The following is a 16,726-nucleotide window of genomic DNA, read 5'->3' on the forward strand; positions in this document are numbered from 1 at the left end:
TGACAGAGCGTCTCGACTGTTGCAGGGCCTGCATTGGTGAAGCAGGTGAGACGGTAATGAAACAGAGGCACAGGGCTTATTGGTTTTTAAAGACTGCTTCCTTCATTGTGTTTTAACCTCAGTTTTAAAGGATTGTTTTAAGGATCCCATGGGATACCCCTCGCAAACTGTTTTACACGCTGCATATAGCGATTCAGTTCCGTGAGAAACATGCCTCTATGAACAGTCAACGTAGCTCAGAGCCGCATGTGGACTCTACGACAGACGAACATAAATGACGCCGTTTTTCCTGTGTCGTCGCGTCCGAGTTGGTGGGCGTGGCTCTGTGAGTTGTCGTCGTATCCAATGGTCTTAGAGTTGGTATGCGTGGCTCCTTCCTGCGTGCGCCATGGGCATCTCACTTGTCGGCGGCTTAGTGAATCCACTCCCCTTCCGGCGTGCTTTCCATGGTTGTCTTGCCTTAGTGAATTATATATATAGATATTTACTTATTTAAAATATTTATAAATATTTCTTGCTAAAATATTATTAGAAGTTACTTTTGGGGGGAAAAAAATCAGCAGACAACGTAAACATGAACAAGCATTTCCCGTAATGCTCTGCTTTTAAATTGAAGACAGGATTCTTGACCAAGGAATGAGGGTGGAGAGGCAGATGATCCCCTCAAAGGCACGGTATTATGGGAATGCCTTTCCTCTTTGCATTATGCATTGATTTTTCCAGGACTAACTATTAATAATTTTTTGTCTTTTGCATTTCTTGAGCATACAACTGGACAATGGACATGTGGATCATGCGACACAACTTATGTGAAAGTTGTTTTTCTTTTTTCCATTATGTTGTTCACATAGTTTGCTATCATACAACACTGGTCACCATTGACTTCTTTTATATCATAAATGTTTTTCTTTTGTTCTACATAAAGCTTTAGATTAACATTTTTTCTCTAGTAGTCACCACTATAAACTACATGGGGTAAGAAACATATTAAAAATCGTGATTGATTTAGGAATGAACTTGACAATGGTGTCATGCGCTGTGCTTTCCTGGGAGATCATTTGTAAGACAGCAGTTGCAACAAATCATGTGACCAGAAAATAGCAGCACCCTTAAAAAATAAAATGAAGTCATGGAATGCTAAAATCTTCTACAACACTTAATCAGCCCATTCCCCTAGTAAGTGCTCCATGACCATCCTTCTCTTCTGCGCACACCTACACTCGCAGATCTGAGAAGCAGAAACTAAAAACCCACGCCTTGCTGATCTGTCACTGACCCCATGGCACATTGTACCACAGTACCAGAGGCTGATGCATGCAGTATGGATGGGCCTTCATCTTCTTATGAATGAGTGAACAGAAAAATAGTAAAAGGGTCTGAGGACTCAAAAAAGACCCAATAACCAGGCCGGGGCCTACCCTAACCTGTCAAAACTAAGCCTCACCCTAGGCAGCCTGAACCCTAACTATACTGGTCTCTCTAGGACACAGAAAGGAGAAAAAAGATCCCAAAGTTTAAAAATACCTTAAATGTCCAGGATGTATCAAAACGACCCACAATTGAGGAACTGTAAACCCTCTGCCTTGAGAGACATTTCAAATTGACATTTAAAGATCAGAAATAGCAAAAATGGCAAAACAAGACAAAAGTGAGGCAAAGAAAGGTTGGCCTAAAAAGGCAATTTAGGTCAGCTCAGGTTAGACAGTTTGGAGACAAAGACAGAGAGGCGAGATTGCATTTGTTTGGACATGTGCAGAGGAGAGATGCTGGGTATATTGGGAGAAGGAGGTTAAAGATGGAGCTGCTGGGTAAAAGGAAAAGAGGAAGGCCTAAGAGAAGGTTTATGGATGTGATGAGAGAGGACATGGATGTGATGGGTGTAACAGAGCAAGATGACAAGGACAGGAAGATATGAAAAAGAATGATCTGCTATGGCAACCCCTAACAGGAGCAGCCGAAAGAAGAAGATCAAACAAATTCCAATATGAAATCCGGAGATAAGAACCACAGACAGAAGCAAATACATCAGAAGACCCGCAAAACAATGAGCACTCTGAAAAGCACTCGCCAAATGACAGTCAGTGAACCAATGAAGGGTCTGCTCCCTCCCCGGCCTCACAATATACATATAGGCCGTGGGCAGTCCTTGTCCTGTGATGTCATGGTGGCCCCGCCTCCTGGGGGGGAGTTCCACCCACAAAACCCAAAGAGCACAAGAGAACCTGTAATGCACAGGCAGTAAACAATAATTAAATAGAGCAATGGTTACAAAAATATAATAAAGGCATGAAAAATAATACATTGAAATAAACAAAGAAAACACAGGAAAGGATGATAAATATTAGCAAGGGAACACAGCCAGGCTGGGACGTGACACATTTATGTCATCTGGGCCATGCTTGAATTTTTGTGTTAATGTTCAAAATGTTTATCCTTGTTCTTCTGGTGCCCAATTGCACCCCCCAAACATCCTACTGACCATTGAAGAGCGAGTAAGGTGGTCTCACTGCTTACTACTTTAATAAGTAATGTTGCTCTTTACGTTCAGTGATTGTACTTCTGCACTTGTGTACATTTCTCTCACGGGTAACGACAATCTTGCTTTCACATTCTTGGTCCATGGTTCTATTTTCAGGTATTATCCCAGCATTTTCAGATGTGCCATCATGTAAGTTTATCCAGTGTGGAGGAGCATGTGTGTGTTCAGTATATTGTGGTGTCGTCTCATCAAGGGTCGGCTCCTTCCTCAAGTTCAGTAGTATTTGGATATGCTGTTGCCCCCTTTGACCCCCCCGTCACGAAAATGGAAGAGTGGCATTCACATGTGCTTTCATCACCCCAACTGGTTCCTGCCATGGGCTTTGTGGTGAGCTGCTTGTTGGAAAGAAAGAGCGCCAGAAGGGTGCCCAGTCAAGAGAGGGCGCTCTGGTCATTTCTACATGGTAGGCTAACTCAAGGGTCAGCAAAGTCGGTCCGGCAGGTTTTTGTTCCACCCTGATTGCTTAATGAAGAAAAAGTTCTTGGCAAAAAACAGATCTTAATGTAATTTTCTGGCTTGCTTGTGGTTTTTTATTCTGAAATGTCATATCATTCTCAGGGAGTAATTCTCAGTTCTGCACAAGTTCTCTTCAGCTTCCTTCCAAATATTCCATTAACCCAGATAGTTCACGATGAATGCCCACAGGTGCACCTGGAAACAAATCAGACTGAGAACTGCTGCGTCCTTTGTCGTTTGGGTCCTATTGCTAATATGGAGCAATTAAAAACAGTAAATGCAGCTGTTTAAGACTGGAATAAGATATTAAGGGTGGGGAACTTCAACAAGTGAGACCACTAAAGTGAAGCATAAAGGTGTGGTTTGACTATTGAGAGCTTCAACATCAATAATTGACTTCTCAGTAAGAAACTGGGTTGGAACAGAAACCTGCAGCCACTACTGCCTTCTATGACTGACTTTGCAGACCCCTGGACTAAGTGCTTCAGGCAGCTGGATAACAGAGGGTGACCCCCAAAATCCCGCACCCAACTCAGAATCATGTGATTATCACAAAAGGAAGGTCAAGTTGCCCCTCACCCAGCCTGTAGCTGGTGGAAGGAGGTGACAGAACGTGTGGAAGTGACTGGTGGTCTAAGTGAGGGTTAAGCCTGTCTTTAGGTTATGTTTGACACTGTGTTGGTCCACCAGCTCCACACGTCAAATCAATTACGCTGACAAGATTTTTCACGTAAGGAAGACATGAGTTTTGAGGTAAGGAAGTTTTAACCCCTAATTGTGTTGATGAATACACGCAAGTAAGAATTTCATGGTACTCTGTACACGTGACAATAATGAGCCTGAGTGAAGTCTGCTGTGATACGGGCAGGAATGTACTGGTGTGTGACTAGCAGGTGTTTCCATCGCTCCAGGACACATCATTCAGGATACTTCCGACTGACCCCCATTGTTTCTCTCCTCAGCTAAGTACCCACAGATCAAGGCGCTCATGGGAGCAGATCCCCAGCTAAAGTGGATCGTCTCAGCTATGGTGCTCACGCAGCTGCTGGCCTGCTACTTGGTGAGGACGCTCTCCTGGAAATGGGTGATCTTCTGGGCTTACACCTTCGGTGGCTGCATCAACCACTCTCTGACCCTGGCAATCCATGACATCTCCCACAACGTGGCCTTCGGCAACAAGCATGCCCGCTGGAACCGCTGGTTTGCAATGTTTGCCAACCTGCCCATTGGCATGCCTTACTCTGCCTCCTTCAAGAAGTACCACATAGACCATCACCGCTACCTAGGAGGCCACGGTCTGGATGTGGACATCCCTACTGATTTAGAAGGCTGGTTTTTCTGCAGCCCGCTCCGCAAGCTCCTTTGGCTGTTTCTACAGCCCCTCTTCTACGCTCTGAGGCCGCTGTACGTCAACCCCAAGCCGGTGACCAGACTAGAAATTCTGAATGCTGCTGTGCAGTTTGCTGCTGACCTGCTCATATATTACCTGTGTGGTCTGAAGGCCATGGTCTACCTGGTAGCGGGTTCCATTCTCTGCATGGGACTCCATCCTATTTCTGGCCACTTCATCGCAGAGCATTACATGTTTCTGAAGGGCCACGAGACCTATTCGTACTACGGGGTGCTGAACCTTCTCACGTTCAACGTGGGCTATCACATGGAGCACCACGATTTCCCTAGCATCCCAGGCAGCAAGCTACCAGAGGTGAGTAGATGAGACAACTGATGGTGGCAAGGTGGGCAAGTGTTGAAGAGGGAACTGTCGTAGTGTGACATAATGAGCCACTGACTCCGGTAGAAATTGGTGTATTGCATATCCCATCAGGGTGGGCTTTCCGCTTTTAACAGTTCAACTTCTGGTTAGGGCAACCTGTGTGTCCTTTCATTTGGCCCAGTGTGAGTTTAAGTGTTATATAGACTAATGCTCAAACCCCCAAACCGGGACCCTCCACAGCGAAAGAGCAGGTTTTGAAACACTAGATGAATACGTTTTGAGAATTGTGATCTAATATTTCTCATGACTTTAAGGTCAATGGGAAATTGGATAAGGCAGTAAATATTGTCACAATTGTAGGTCAGCAATGCACAAAAGAGGGAATGGCAGGGCTTTCTTGTGCCTTATCTCGTTGCCTTGGCAACCAAGTGACAGGCCAGTGACCCTTGGACTCGGCAGAGATGAGGAGGTAGCAGGTGAAGATGTTTTATTGTTGGATATTTACTGACTGATGACTTATTCGCCCCGGCAGGTCAAGAAGATTGCCGCCGAGTTCTACGACCACCTACCCCAGCACACCTCCTGGGTCCACGTCTTATGGGATTTTGTGTTTGATGACTCCATTGGGCCATACGCCCGGGTGAAGCGGCACTGCCGACTGGTTACGCAGGACTGACTTTTGCCCAACTGCACCCTGCCTTAGAAGCAGGGCATCGCACTATCTAGGTACGTGAGGTGGTCTGCCATTGGGCACATTGTGGAAGCAGCAGGCAGGCAAGAAAGAAGGATTGTGTAAGAAATGACTAGTAACTGGTTGAAACTTCAACTTACCCAAAGGCTAGACGCCCAAAACTGGTACCACATTTCTGTTCCATTCACACATCTGATGGGCCTTTTTGGTCACTTCTTTCATTTAGAAGAATTCATCACTCCTTGAAATGCCATTCCTTTTTTTTCCAGGTTTGAGTAAATCCTAGCAGCCAGTGATTCTTCAGTGGTCCAAAATCACAAATATGCCTCAGCTCTGCTAAGTGGGTACACCTACTCCTAATAGGCATGTAGCGTACAAGCTTACAATGAGTGTTCAACACATCTAGCCAACATGCCAGTGGGTACCACACCAATGAAGAGCATCTAGTGAAGCATCTGTGAGCACCGCATTTCAATGGGGCATCTGATAATGTGTCTGGGGCAGAGGCACGTCGCTCCTAATGAGTGTGTAGCATCTAACAAGGTGGGGCCTGGCAATGGTTAATGGGTGTTCAGTGAGACACTGAGGAGGACTTATATTAGTCATGACTGGCACCTGCTAAAGCATCTGCGGAACCAGCTGTAGCAAGGCACTGCAGGGCGCTCCTCCTGCAATGGCTGTGTAGTGCTATGTCTGATAGCCGGAGTATTTAGACATATCTGGTGATTCAGACCACTCATAATGGGCAACTTCCAAAGCATTTGCAGAACCAGCTCTAGCAACGCATCACAGGGAGCCCCTGCTGCAATGGCTGTGGTTTGGTATGTCAGACGTATGGGCCATTTAGAGACATATCTAGTGGTTGTGACCACTCATACTGGGCATCTAGTTAAGTATGTACAAGTACAGCACCCATCTAAAGACACAGCCCACGTGTGGTGCATCTAGCAAGGCCTCTGCATGCCCACCACTCTTAAAAGACACCCATTTGTCTCTTAAAAGACACCCATTTGTCTCTCAATTCATCTAGCAAAGTGTCTGTAGCATTGCTTGAGATCCGAAGAGGCACCACTCAGATGAGGCACTCACAGGGCACATCAATCAAAACAGAGCATCTGGGGGCACTTAATGAGGCATCAAGGGGTCACACCATTCATGGAGATCATTCAGTGAGCCATCTGGGGACACGGTATTTAAACAGGAGACACACTCAGGTATCTGGGGGAAAGTCACTCATGAAGTTCTTGCCATGCCATCTGATTTCTGGTGTCCCCCATACTGGGCGCTGATTGATTCAGTTGAGTTGGGTGTACAATCGCAGTAGGGAGTGGCAGCACAAGTCATGGCACACAAGCGGGTCCACACTGAGAGATCTCAGGGGCACAAGTGTATTCTATGACTGATAATAACAAAGGTGTTTACAGTCAAACAGCACCTTTCAGTCCCCACAGATGTTCAGAGCGTTCGAGAGAGGCTGAGGTGTTAACACGGCAGCTGAGAAGATGGAACTGTGGCCTCCTGGGAAGTGTTAGAGCCTCAAGTACGGGCATCTCGCAATGGGGAGTGGCAGGACGCGCAGCTCGTGCACACCTGACAGGGGGTGTTTCAGGTTCACAGAGATGCTTTGGATGATTCATGGACAGTGTGGTGGCTTTGCAGTTAGCTCTGCTGCTTCACAGCTCCAGCATCCTAAATGGTTCAATCTCTGCCCACCCACCACACACGGGTTTATCGTGTTTGTGTGAGTTTACCTCCCACATCCCAAAGGCAAACAGGCTGGCTGAACTGGCAAATGTAACATGGCACTGTGATGAAATGACATGGAGTTGGTTACTTGCAGTACAGATGCCGATATCGCATGGACCTGTCATTGGATTAAGTAGGATCCACTGAAAGAAGATACTGAGCAACAGCAGCAGACAGAGGGCATTCCCAGCTACTTCAGGGGACCTCAGCTTCATCTAAAGAAAGGGGAAGGAGGGAAATTCAGAAAGTGACACACACATGGAGAGCAGACAGTGGGTATATCCAAGTAGGAGGACACTAGGACTTAGATGTGCACTGGGGAGTCATGGGCTTGATGGAGGTACATAAAGAGCATCCATCCATACATCCATTTTCTATTTGGGTTCGAGTCACAGGGTGGCAGTCTAAACAAAGACACCCAGATGTTTTGTTTCCTCACCACCTCCTCCCAACTGCTCTGAAGGAATAATGAGGCAGTCCTAGGTCAGCTGGGAATTATTTTCTCTCTCCATTATGCCCTGGGTCTGCCCCCAATATCTCCTTCTGGTTGGACATGCATGCCTGAAACACCTCCACAGAGGCGTCCAGAAGGCACAGATGCTCGAGCCATTTCAACTGGCTCCATCTGATACTAGGGAGAAGACCTATAAAGTACATTGGGTGTCACGGATTTATACACAGCAGATAGTGGCTGCCACTGGCACATAAAGTGTGGAGGTTCACCAAAAGCAGATGGGCCTTCACAGGAACAGACAGAAACTGAAGCATACTTACCCAGCAGGCCGAAGTTACTCCATGTGCCCCCAAGTGAAGGCACAGCAGAGCCCACCCTGTGTCACGGTCTCACAGAGCAGGCCATGGCTGTTTCTGAGAGGGTGAAGCGGTCTTCACTTACCTGAAAAGGCACAGGATGTTGCCAACAGTGGGCACCTCCAGCACAGATTTCAGTCAAAGTTACTGAATTATGGGCAAGCAGAGTAAGCTGTGATGTAAAAACTTTGTGCCTGATATGGTGGGGCGATTGCACTGAATATGGCACAATTTCATTTATAAGCCCGTGAACCTTTTGAAATGACTTACTCATCAAAGTGTGGTCTAATGTTTAACTAAGTCACGGTCATAGGCAAACAACATCTGCATGAACTAGTAACACACTTTCTGTCAATACTGAACACGTTGTTTCAACATTCACAGTCCAGGCTGTTTTAGTAACTGCTAGAACCTCTTTGAGTCCCAGTACTCCTCACCAAACATTACCTGCAGCTGCTCATCAGTCTTGGACTATGGGTAGGAGGAATCGGAGACCATTGTACATTACAAATCTGTTCCTTAATATTCCTTGCGTGAGCAGCCCTCTTTGCCACATGCCACAGCTTCTCATTTGGGGTGAGGGCTGGACTCTAACTTCATTCCAGAACACACATTTTCCTTTTGTTTCAATCCATTCTTGGGTGTTCCAGGTCATTGTCTTATTGGATCACCCAACAGAATCAGGTGACTGACAACAAGGCTGCTCTGACATTCTCTTATAGAATTTCTTGATACAATTTTGACTTCATTATTTCTTTCTTTGGAAAGTAAGCTGTCCAAACCCTAAGGCAACAAAGCAGCATCACACCATGATGCTTCCTCCATTGTCCTTCACCGACGAGATGAGGTTCTAAAACATCCATAAACATTTTGACAAGAACAGGTCATATAGGCCCAGCTCACTAATCCTATCCATATAATTCATCCATGAAAACATAAGAACATTGGAATAGCTTTTGGTATTGGCGAGATGTGCTGGTCCTCCACCAAACATACAACATGCAGTTCTCTCAGAGGGTTTTGTCTCATCTGTTCACAGTGTTGTGCAGAACACTCCGTGGTCTTCTGCTAACTTTAAATCTGCAGCAATGTCTCTTCTATGGAGCAGTGGTTTCCTTTGTGGTGTCCTTCCCTGAACACCATTACTGTTCTGTGTTTTTCTTATGTTGTATATACGTGAGCAGAGGCTTTGGGAAGTTCAGGAGATGTCTGCTCGTCATTTGCTTTGCATGCTGGGTTCTTGTCATGATCTTTGTAGGACAGCAACTTCCAGGGACAGCAGGAACAGTGCAGAGTACCCTCCATTTGCAAACAACTTGTCTAATGGTGGACTGTGCAGAACCCAGGTCTTTAGAAGTCTCTAATGCAAGTCTCTAATATATCTTCTAAGAGTATTTTGCTTGATGTTCCGTTCTTGAGAGGAGGAGCACTGATTCTGTCGGTAACCAAACTTTGAGCTTTTTTGTATGGCACTGAACCTCCACCCTACACCGTCAACCTCCTCTCATTGACTGAACGCTCAACTCCAATTTGGAGAAGTCGTTGACCTTGAAGGTCACCTGCTTTTTTCACCCTGGCCTGTGAATGTTTAAACGATGTGTTCAGAAGCCGCAATTGTTTGTGTCGTTAGTTTAAGAAGATTGTATTTTCCGATTTTCGTGATTAGGTTTTATGAGGGATTACTGCAGGTAACCACAAAGGGTCCACGAACGTCTTCTTGTGTAAAGCCCCACAGCTTCATTGTTGGAACGCAACGCCATGTAGGAGCGACATATGACACTCACACATCAAATAAGAGCCTCTTGTTCGCTTTTCACATGGTTCACAGCTTTATTAAAATGGGGATTCAACAGGAAAGTGTGTGTCAACTGGAAGCCACTTTTAAAAATCAAGGGGAAAACTAAATGAATACAAGCGGACCTCGCAGCCAACAGACATTTTATTATCAACAAGATCACAAATACTTGTGTGTTCAGATGTATCATTGATAAGGTTGCAATATAAACAGAATTCTAATCTTCCACAACTAATTCAGGGTCATAATGGTTTTGTCAATAATCTCATACTTCTGTGTTGGCAAAAAAAAAAGAAAAACATAAAAAAATAATAATTAAAAAACAAATCTCAAGGTAAAAACGCTGCTGATGCCCCGCAACTAAAAAGCAATCCATGGTGATGTGCTTGCATTTAGTTCCAGAACCAAAAAAAAAGTATATATATATATACTGTATATATATGCCAATATAAAATATAAAAGGCTGACATAAAATGGTGTGCAACTTCTTAAACGGAAAAATCTAGAAAATGTGTGTTCTTGAAAACTTAAGACTTGAACAGAATACAGACTGAAAGCTTTGAGCTGCAGGTTGGCTCTGGTCTCTGGACATAGACAATCAGTGCAGGTGACCCTCACGGTCCTCTCCTCCTGGGACGTGCTGCCCCCCCACCCCACGTTATGTCGTGCTGATCCGACTCAGTTCTTGTCTAATGGCTGTAAAACAAAACAAACAAAAAAAAGAGAGAAACAATAATGTCAAAGGGAGGTGGGCAGGAAAGGCCTTTGGAAGACTAATGGAGATGTGGACCCTTCTTTTGTGGAGCTGCAGGTTCCAAGGCATGTGGTGAGGTGTTGGAGGAAAAAGTAGTACAGAAAATAAGAGGGTTAGGGAGTTGGTGGGTCATATCCAACCTCCACCCTCCCAGTTACTCCACTTGGAACACCGTGTCTCCCTCTCAGATGTGATGGACCACCAGGCACTGTATGAAATGAGTGGTGTCACCAAAGCCACTCACCATAAGGAGACTGTGCATGACAGCATGCAGTGGCTTGACCTCTAAACTAGGGTCCTCCCAGGTGGGCAGCGGCTTATGATGATGGTGGTGCTCACACACCCAAGTGAAAAGACCCAGGTTGGCAATGACTCACAGTTACTGTACACTCTTAAAAATGATGGTTCTTTAATGGCTCTTTATTGGGTTGTGAGGTTTGTTGTTGAACTTTTGCTTGGCAAAGTACCCTTTCCATCTCAGAATGGATCTTTACATATGAAAAAGTTGAAAATGTTCCTAATAAGTGAATTAAAAAACAAAATGGTTCAAATTTGGAGGCTACTTAGGAGGATGCTAACAAATCAAGAACACCTGAGCTCAGCTTATGATATATATGCAGCAAGAATCTTTTAAAGACTATGAGCCCACTAATATTTCCCTTATCTTTTATCATCAATTTCAGATTACCTGTATTTATGGAACCTGTTACAGATCTAAGTAAACCTAAAGTTCTTTCTGGAACCTTCATGTGGACGGTTCTTTTGGGAACCACAAACGGGTCCCCTATGGCATCACTCTGATCAGCCATTTTTTCCACCTTTATTTTTAAGAGTGTAGTCCCCACACTTTCTACTGGTTGTACTCTATAGTTATTGTTAACCCCCAGACTTCTACTGGACACTGTCTCACTGCCACTGTGGTCCTTATACTCACTATTAGTTAATAACTCCCGGTAAATGAGGTACACACTCTTCCAAGAGGACAATGGTTTACAGTTACTGTGGTCCACACACTCTCCACTCCATATTTGTTCTCAATGCTTGTGTTCCCCACACTTCCTTGGACTCTGTCTCACAGTGACTGTGGTCCTAACACTGCCTAGTGGTCAATGACTCAAAATTAATGTGGCCCACACACTCCTAAGTGGACAACCATTCAGAGGCACTTGTGGTTCCCACACTCCATACTGGGCGCTGGCTCATGGTTACTCCCTAGTGGAAAGTGTGGCCTTTGCTTTGCAGAGTTACTGTGGTCCACAAACTCGCTAGTGGTCGCCATGCTCCTTTCTGGAATGGATGGAATTTACACTCCCAAGTGAACAATGACACTTCCAATTTGGGGTCCCCACTCTGACTGGTTATCACTATTGTTCCTATATCCATTGCCAGATATTGACTCACACTGGTCCCCACAGTGCACAATGACTACAAGCTGATGTTGTGTTGAGGATGCCCACCAGTGGACATCAGCTCAATGTACACTCCCCCAAATCCCCCACGCCCTGTGAATCCTGAGAACACACAAAACACTCATTGATCTTACCATCAATTATCTCTCCCTTCACCTTGTGCAGCTCACGCACCACTTCTTCCAGAATTTCCTGAAGACACAAAGGGAGAACGAAAGCCTCAGCATTAAAATAAACTCAGCACTGGCTGAGCTCCACGCCAACACAAAGCAATTCAATGCCTCACCTGTTTCATTCTGTCAAAATCTAAGGTGTCAGAGCCCAGGTCATTACTGCCAGCCCCCGACTTGACCCTACAGAGACACAACATGGACCCCAGTTACATCAGTGCGCATACACCTCGGCACAGCACTCATGAGGACGACTGATAAAAGTGAAGACACAATGCTATCTGGACCTGATTCTTTATAATCAGGAGGACACTGACACAGGTAACTTATTTTAAGGAAACAATTGCAGACAGTAGAAGATTTAAATATAAAGGGAGGTTACTGAAGGAGCTTCAAGGTGAAGCTAAGATAGAAACATGTTAGACTTGTGAAGGTGTAATGTCGGTGATGACAAATGAAGTTGCTTTGAAATGCTCTAAATCCCCAGCGCCACTTTAATTGTGAACCTCTTGCACCCGTTCAGCATCTCTACCCAAGATCTGTTCACAATGAAGGCTGAACACACTGCCATCTGCTGGTCAAGATGATGAATGCGTTCTGTCTCTTCCTTCACAGCACAATTCTCCCCTGGTGGTGGCTTACCTTGATACTAGTGCCTTATCTGTAGAACTTGCTCTATCCCATGGCTTCTTGAGAGGATCTATCAAGAATGACAACTGGTTCAGTAGCAGAATAAGAAAGCATCCATCTTGTACTACTGTTGAAATGTAATGTGGGGGAACTCGTGTCCTATTAGTTCAAAATGGTTTTGTTATACAAGGTGAATAAAGCCACATGGGGTGGGTGGTGTGTATACGATGGGGGCAGTGGGTCTGGTAGCCTGGCACTTGTTGGAGTCCTCACCTGTTGAGTTCTGCTGACTGGGCCCTCGGGTCACAGGTGATGGAGAGGGGCTGGGATCATCCTATAAAAAGGCAACACTAATAGTCAGTGCAAAAGACAGCCTTCAGAGACACTTCAGTTTTCAGAGGGCTGTGGGACACTCACAGTTTGCAGCTCTTCCTCTTTCTTCTCATTTGGCTTTTCTGTTTGTGTCGCCGCCTTCCTTCTAGGAAAGAGAAAGAGTGAAAGTATTATGTGGGTATTTGTCAAACATTCCAGTTTGCTTTCTAAAACGGAGCACTTCCACCTTCCCTGCTGACCTTCGTGCGAGCAGAGCATTCATTTCTTGCATCAGGCCCCCACCTCCGCTCGTGCGGTTGGCTTCGTTCTTTGCTGCCCCACCTGGACTGGTGCCCCCCGAACCATCTTCAGACTATAGGAAAAGTACAAGGGGCATGATTTCACAGTCTAGAAAACCCAATATTTGAAATATTTCTCTAGGGTGACACCCTGCACTCTAAAGGCAGGGGCCATGAGATGTGGAGAGAAAGAGAGGGAGAGAGAGAGAGAGAGAAAAGGAGATGTCACGCACCCTCTGAACTTTGCGAAGTTTGGCTCCTGCCAAGGCAGCCGCTAGTCCTGACCCTGGACTCTCATCACCCGTGCTTGTTGATCCTCCACCAGCCGGCAGTGGAGGGGGAGGAGGTGGGGCACCAGCAGAAGGTGGCGGTGGGCCAGGAGGTGGCGGAGGAGGTGGAGGACCTCCACTTGAAGGAGGTATTGGAGTCGGTGGTGCTAATGAAGCCACAGGAGTGAGTGACGGGTGACCGGCTGGGAGAGGGGGACCTGCACAAGAAACACAAGTTTAACTCAAATAACAGTGGAATCAGAAGAAGCTTAACACTGCTTGTGCTTAACACACCCTCTGTTACCCAATGCAAATCCTAATACTGCACCCATGTTAGCTTCACACACACTGCCAATGCCAATCCCGAGATTTACCAATCTTCACACCATTTAATGTTTACATCCAGCCCATACTGTACTGCTGTGTACAAGTAGACTCAACCCTTGCTTGGTCAGTTACTCCATCTAACCCTCTCTATTCCACAACCCTCATAGACTTCTTAATCCAATCTCAGCTCTGTCACAGTGTCCCCTAATTTATGTGCCAACCCCCATTCTACTGCTAAGCAATGCCCACTACTCTGGTAATCTTTCTCTTGCTCCATCCTTATGGCCACTGAGACTTCTCTTTATCCAGCTATGCTCTTCCAGTTAGGGTGATCTCTCATGCCAGCCCTGGCCTCAGTTACATTCATTACCCCATCTTGCTACACCCTCCCAGTTACAGTAACTTCTCTCTATCTATGTGTTCAGGTTACAACAACCACTCTCTAGTTGTGCCCTCAGTTACAGTGACCCCCTTCTTTATCCTGGTCTCTCTGTTCCATTGACTTCCCCCAGTTACAATAATTCTTCTATCTCTCTCTCTCTGTCTTCAGGTTACAGCAACCCCACTCTTTAGCTGTACCCTCACTTAGTGATGTCTCTACCTTAGCCCACCCTCCCAGTTACAGTGACCCCTCTCTCTGTTACTGTCCTCTGGTGATAATGACTCCCACTCTCTAGTTCCACCCTCACAGTTAAAGTGATCACTCTGACTCATTCCGTCCTTAGATGTACTGCACTGGCTCCTTAATCTCAACCTCTCAGGTATAGTGACCACTCTTTTTAGCTTCACCCTCATAGTAACAGAGACCCCTTACTTCAGCTTCATCCTTATTTATCTCAAACTGCGGCTTCAGTCACAGTGAGCCCACGCTGTAGCTACAGCCTCACGGTTACAGTGACCCTTTCTTCTGTCTCTGTCCTCATTTACAGTTACCCCTCTTTCTTATTCCACCCTCCTAGTTACAATGAACTCTCTCTTCATATGCAGCCTCGGATACAGAGACCCTGCTCTCTGGCACCAGGACAGTTAAAGTGTGGCCACTCTGTCCTCAACTATAAAGAATCATTTCCCTTATCTCATCCTACCAGTTACAGCAATCCCTCTTCTTTAGCATTACCCTCCCAGTTACACCAACCCTTCCCTCTGTCTTCATTCTCAGTTACAGTGACCCTTCTTGCTTACCTCTTCTTCCCAGTTATGGTGACCCTTCTCTCTTTCTGTCTTCTGGTTACAGTGACCTCTCTCTCAGCTGCACCCTCAGTTACTGCTACACCCACACTGGTAAAGTGATCCCTCTCACTTGCTCCATTCTTAGCTAAAGTGAACCTTCTCCCTTATTTCACTCTCCCAGTTATAGTGATCCCCCCAACTTTGTCCTCAGTTACAGTGACCCCTCTCTGTCCCTTAAGTTACAGTGACTACCTTTCTTATCTTGCCCTCCCGGTTACAGTGATGCTCCTCTCCATCTCTGTTCTCAGGTTACAGTGACCACCCAACTCAGTAGCTCCAACCTCACAGTTATGGTGACATCTCTCTAGCGCCACCCTCATAGTTACAGTACCCCCTCACTTCAGTGTCATCCTTATTTATATCCAGATCCACCCTCACTTACAGTGACCACTCATAATGAATGCTCTGCCCTAACAGTTAAGAGTGATCCCCCGATCCCCTCTCCTCCCTTACAGATGCAGTAAATCCTTTCTCTAGTTCTGGTCTCATAACATCAGGTTAACCAATGTTAACTATATAGGTACAATACCTGGTCTATATAGCGTCACCCTCACAGTGACAGTGATTCCTTCCTTGAGCTTCACCTCTAGCTCTCTAGCTACACCCTCCCAATTACTGTGACTCTTCTATCTGTCTCTGTCCTCTGTTTACAGTGAGCTCTCCCTCAGCTGCACCCTCAGTTACAGTGACCCCCACTTTGTATCTACACCCACACTGTTAAAGTGATCCCTCACACTTGCTCTGTTTTAGCTAAAGTGACCCCCCATCTCTGTCCTTAGTTACAGTGACTACCTTCCTTATCCCACTCTCCAGGTTTCAGTGGCTCCCTTCCCTAGCTACCCCCTCATAGTGACAGTGACTCTTCTCTCTGTCTCTGTTCTCAGGTTATGTGACCTCGGCCTCCAGCTGTGCCTTCAGTTACAGTGACCCCGACTCCGTAGCGCCCACCTCACAGGTCCAGTGACTGCTCTCTCTAGCTCCACCCTCACAGTTACAGAACTCCTTGACTTGTCCATCTGAAGCTCCGCCCTCAGTTGTAGAGACACCTCTGTCTAGCTCCTCCCTCACAGGTGCAGTACTCCCTGACTTCAGTTTCACCCTTATCCATCTGAGGCTCCGCCCTCAGTTGTAGTGACACCTCTCTCTAGCCCCTCCTTCACAGGTGCAGTAAGTCCTTTCTCTAGTTCTGGTCTCATAATGTCAAATTATCCAATCTCAACTGTAAAAATACTGTGCCTGGCCTATATTGTGCCACCCTCATAACCTTCAACTACACAATAAAAATCTTAGTGTGCCTTTTCATTGAAATGCATTGACCTTTCTGATGGCTTATCCTGCTTTATAGCTGCACCTCTTCATGCAATTTAGTAACCATGACAACATGTGAGTGAAACAATAAGCAGGTAAGTTAAAGTTCAACAGAGCATTTCCACATTATATTGCATGCAGCGGAACACAAGCTGACATGAAGCAGTATGGTTAGACCACCGCACTGGCCGAGGTAGAAAATTGTGTAGTTGCTACTCACTTTGATTTGCTGCACTTTTGGGTGGGTATTTACTGTCAGAGTAGTCT

The 16,726-nt window shown here is 45.8% G+C and overlaps 2 protein-coding genes across 8 annotated transcripts in view; one reads left to right on the plus strand and one right to left on the minus strand.

Moving 5' to 3' along the window:
- The window catches only part of degs2 (delta(4)-desaturase, sphingolipid 2), a 39,020-nt gene that overhangs the window by 16,193 nt on the left and 6,101 nt on the right, over positions 1-16,726 (plus strand). The window contains exons 2-3 of one of the 2 annotated variants that reach the window (XR_005631306.1): positions 3,958-4,700; positions 5,242-5,435. Coding sequence is in view for 1 of the 2 variants with exons in the window: in XM_039741810.1 (XP_039597744.1) it covers positions 3,958-4,700; positions 5,242-5,385 (887 nt within the window). In the remaining variant the exon portion in view is untranslated. Of the gene's footprint in view, positions 1-3,957; positions 4,701-5,241; positions 9,956-16,726 lie in introns of those variants that run through there. The other variant, XM_039741810.1, reaches the window with a different exon arrangement.
- LOC120518819 (ena/VASP-like protein) overlaps positions 9,767-16,726 on the minus strand; it is a 146,373-nt gene continuing 139,413 nt past the window's right edge. For 4 of the 6 annotated variants that reach the window (XM_039741807.1, XM_039741808.1, XM_039741804.1 and 1 more), the window contains exons 7-14: positions 13,559-13,812; positions 13,287-13,399; positions 13,132-13,192; positions 12,988-13,048; positions 12,727-12,784; positions 12,201-12,267; positions 12,049-12,106; positions 9,767-10,447 (exon numbers count right to left, since the gene is read on the minus strand). In XM_039741807.1, the coding sequence (XP_039597741.1) occupies positions 10,410-10,447; positions 12,049-12,106; positions 12,201-12,267; positions 12,727-12,784; positions 12,988-13,048; positions 13,132-13,192; positions 13,287-13,399; positions 13,559-13,812 (710 nt within the window). In that variant the 3' untranslated portion in view covers positions 9,767-10,409. The remainder of the gene's footprint in view (positions 10,448-12,048; positions 12,107-12,200; positions 12,268-12,726; positions 12,785-12,987; positions 13,049-13,131; positions 13,193-13,286; positions 13,400-13,558; positions 13,813-16,726) is intronic. The other 2 variants (XM_039741805.1, XM_039741809.1) reach the window with 2 other exon arrangements.

The sequence above is a fragment of the Polypterus senegalus genome, chromosome 18 (genome assembly GCF_016835505.1).
Source record: "Polypterus senegalus isolate Bchr_013 chromosome 18, ASM1683550v1, whole genome shotgun sequence".
NCBI classification, from domain to species: Eukaryota; Metazoa; Chordata; class Cladistia; order Polypteriformes; family Polypteridae; genus Polypterus; species Polypterus senegalus.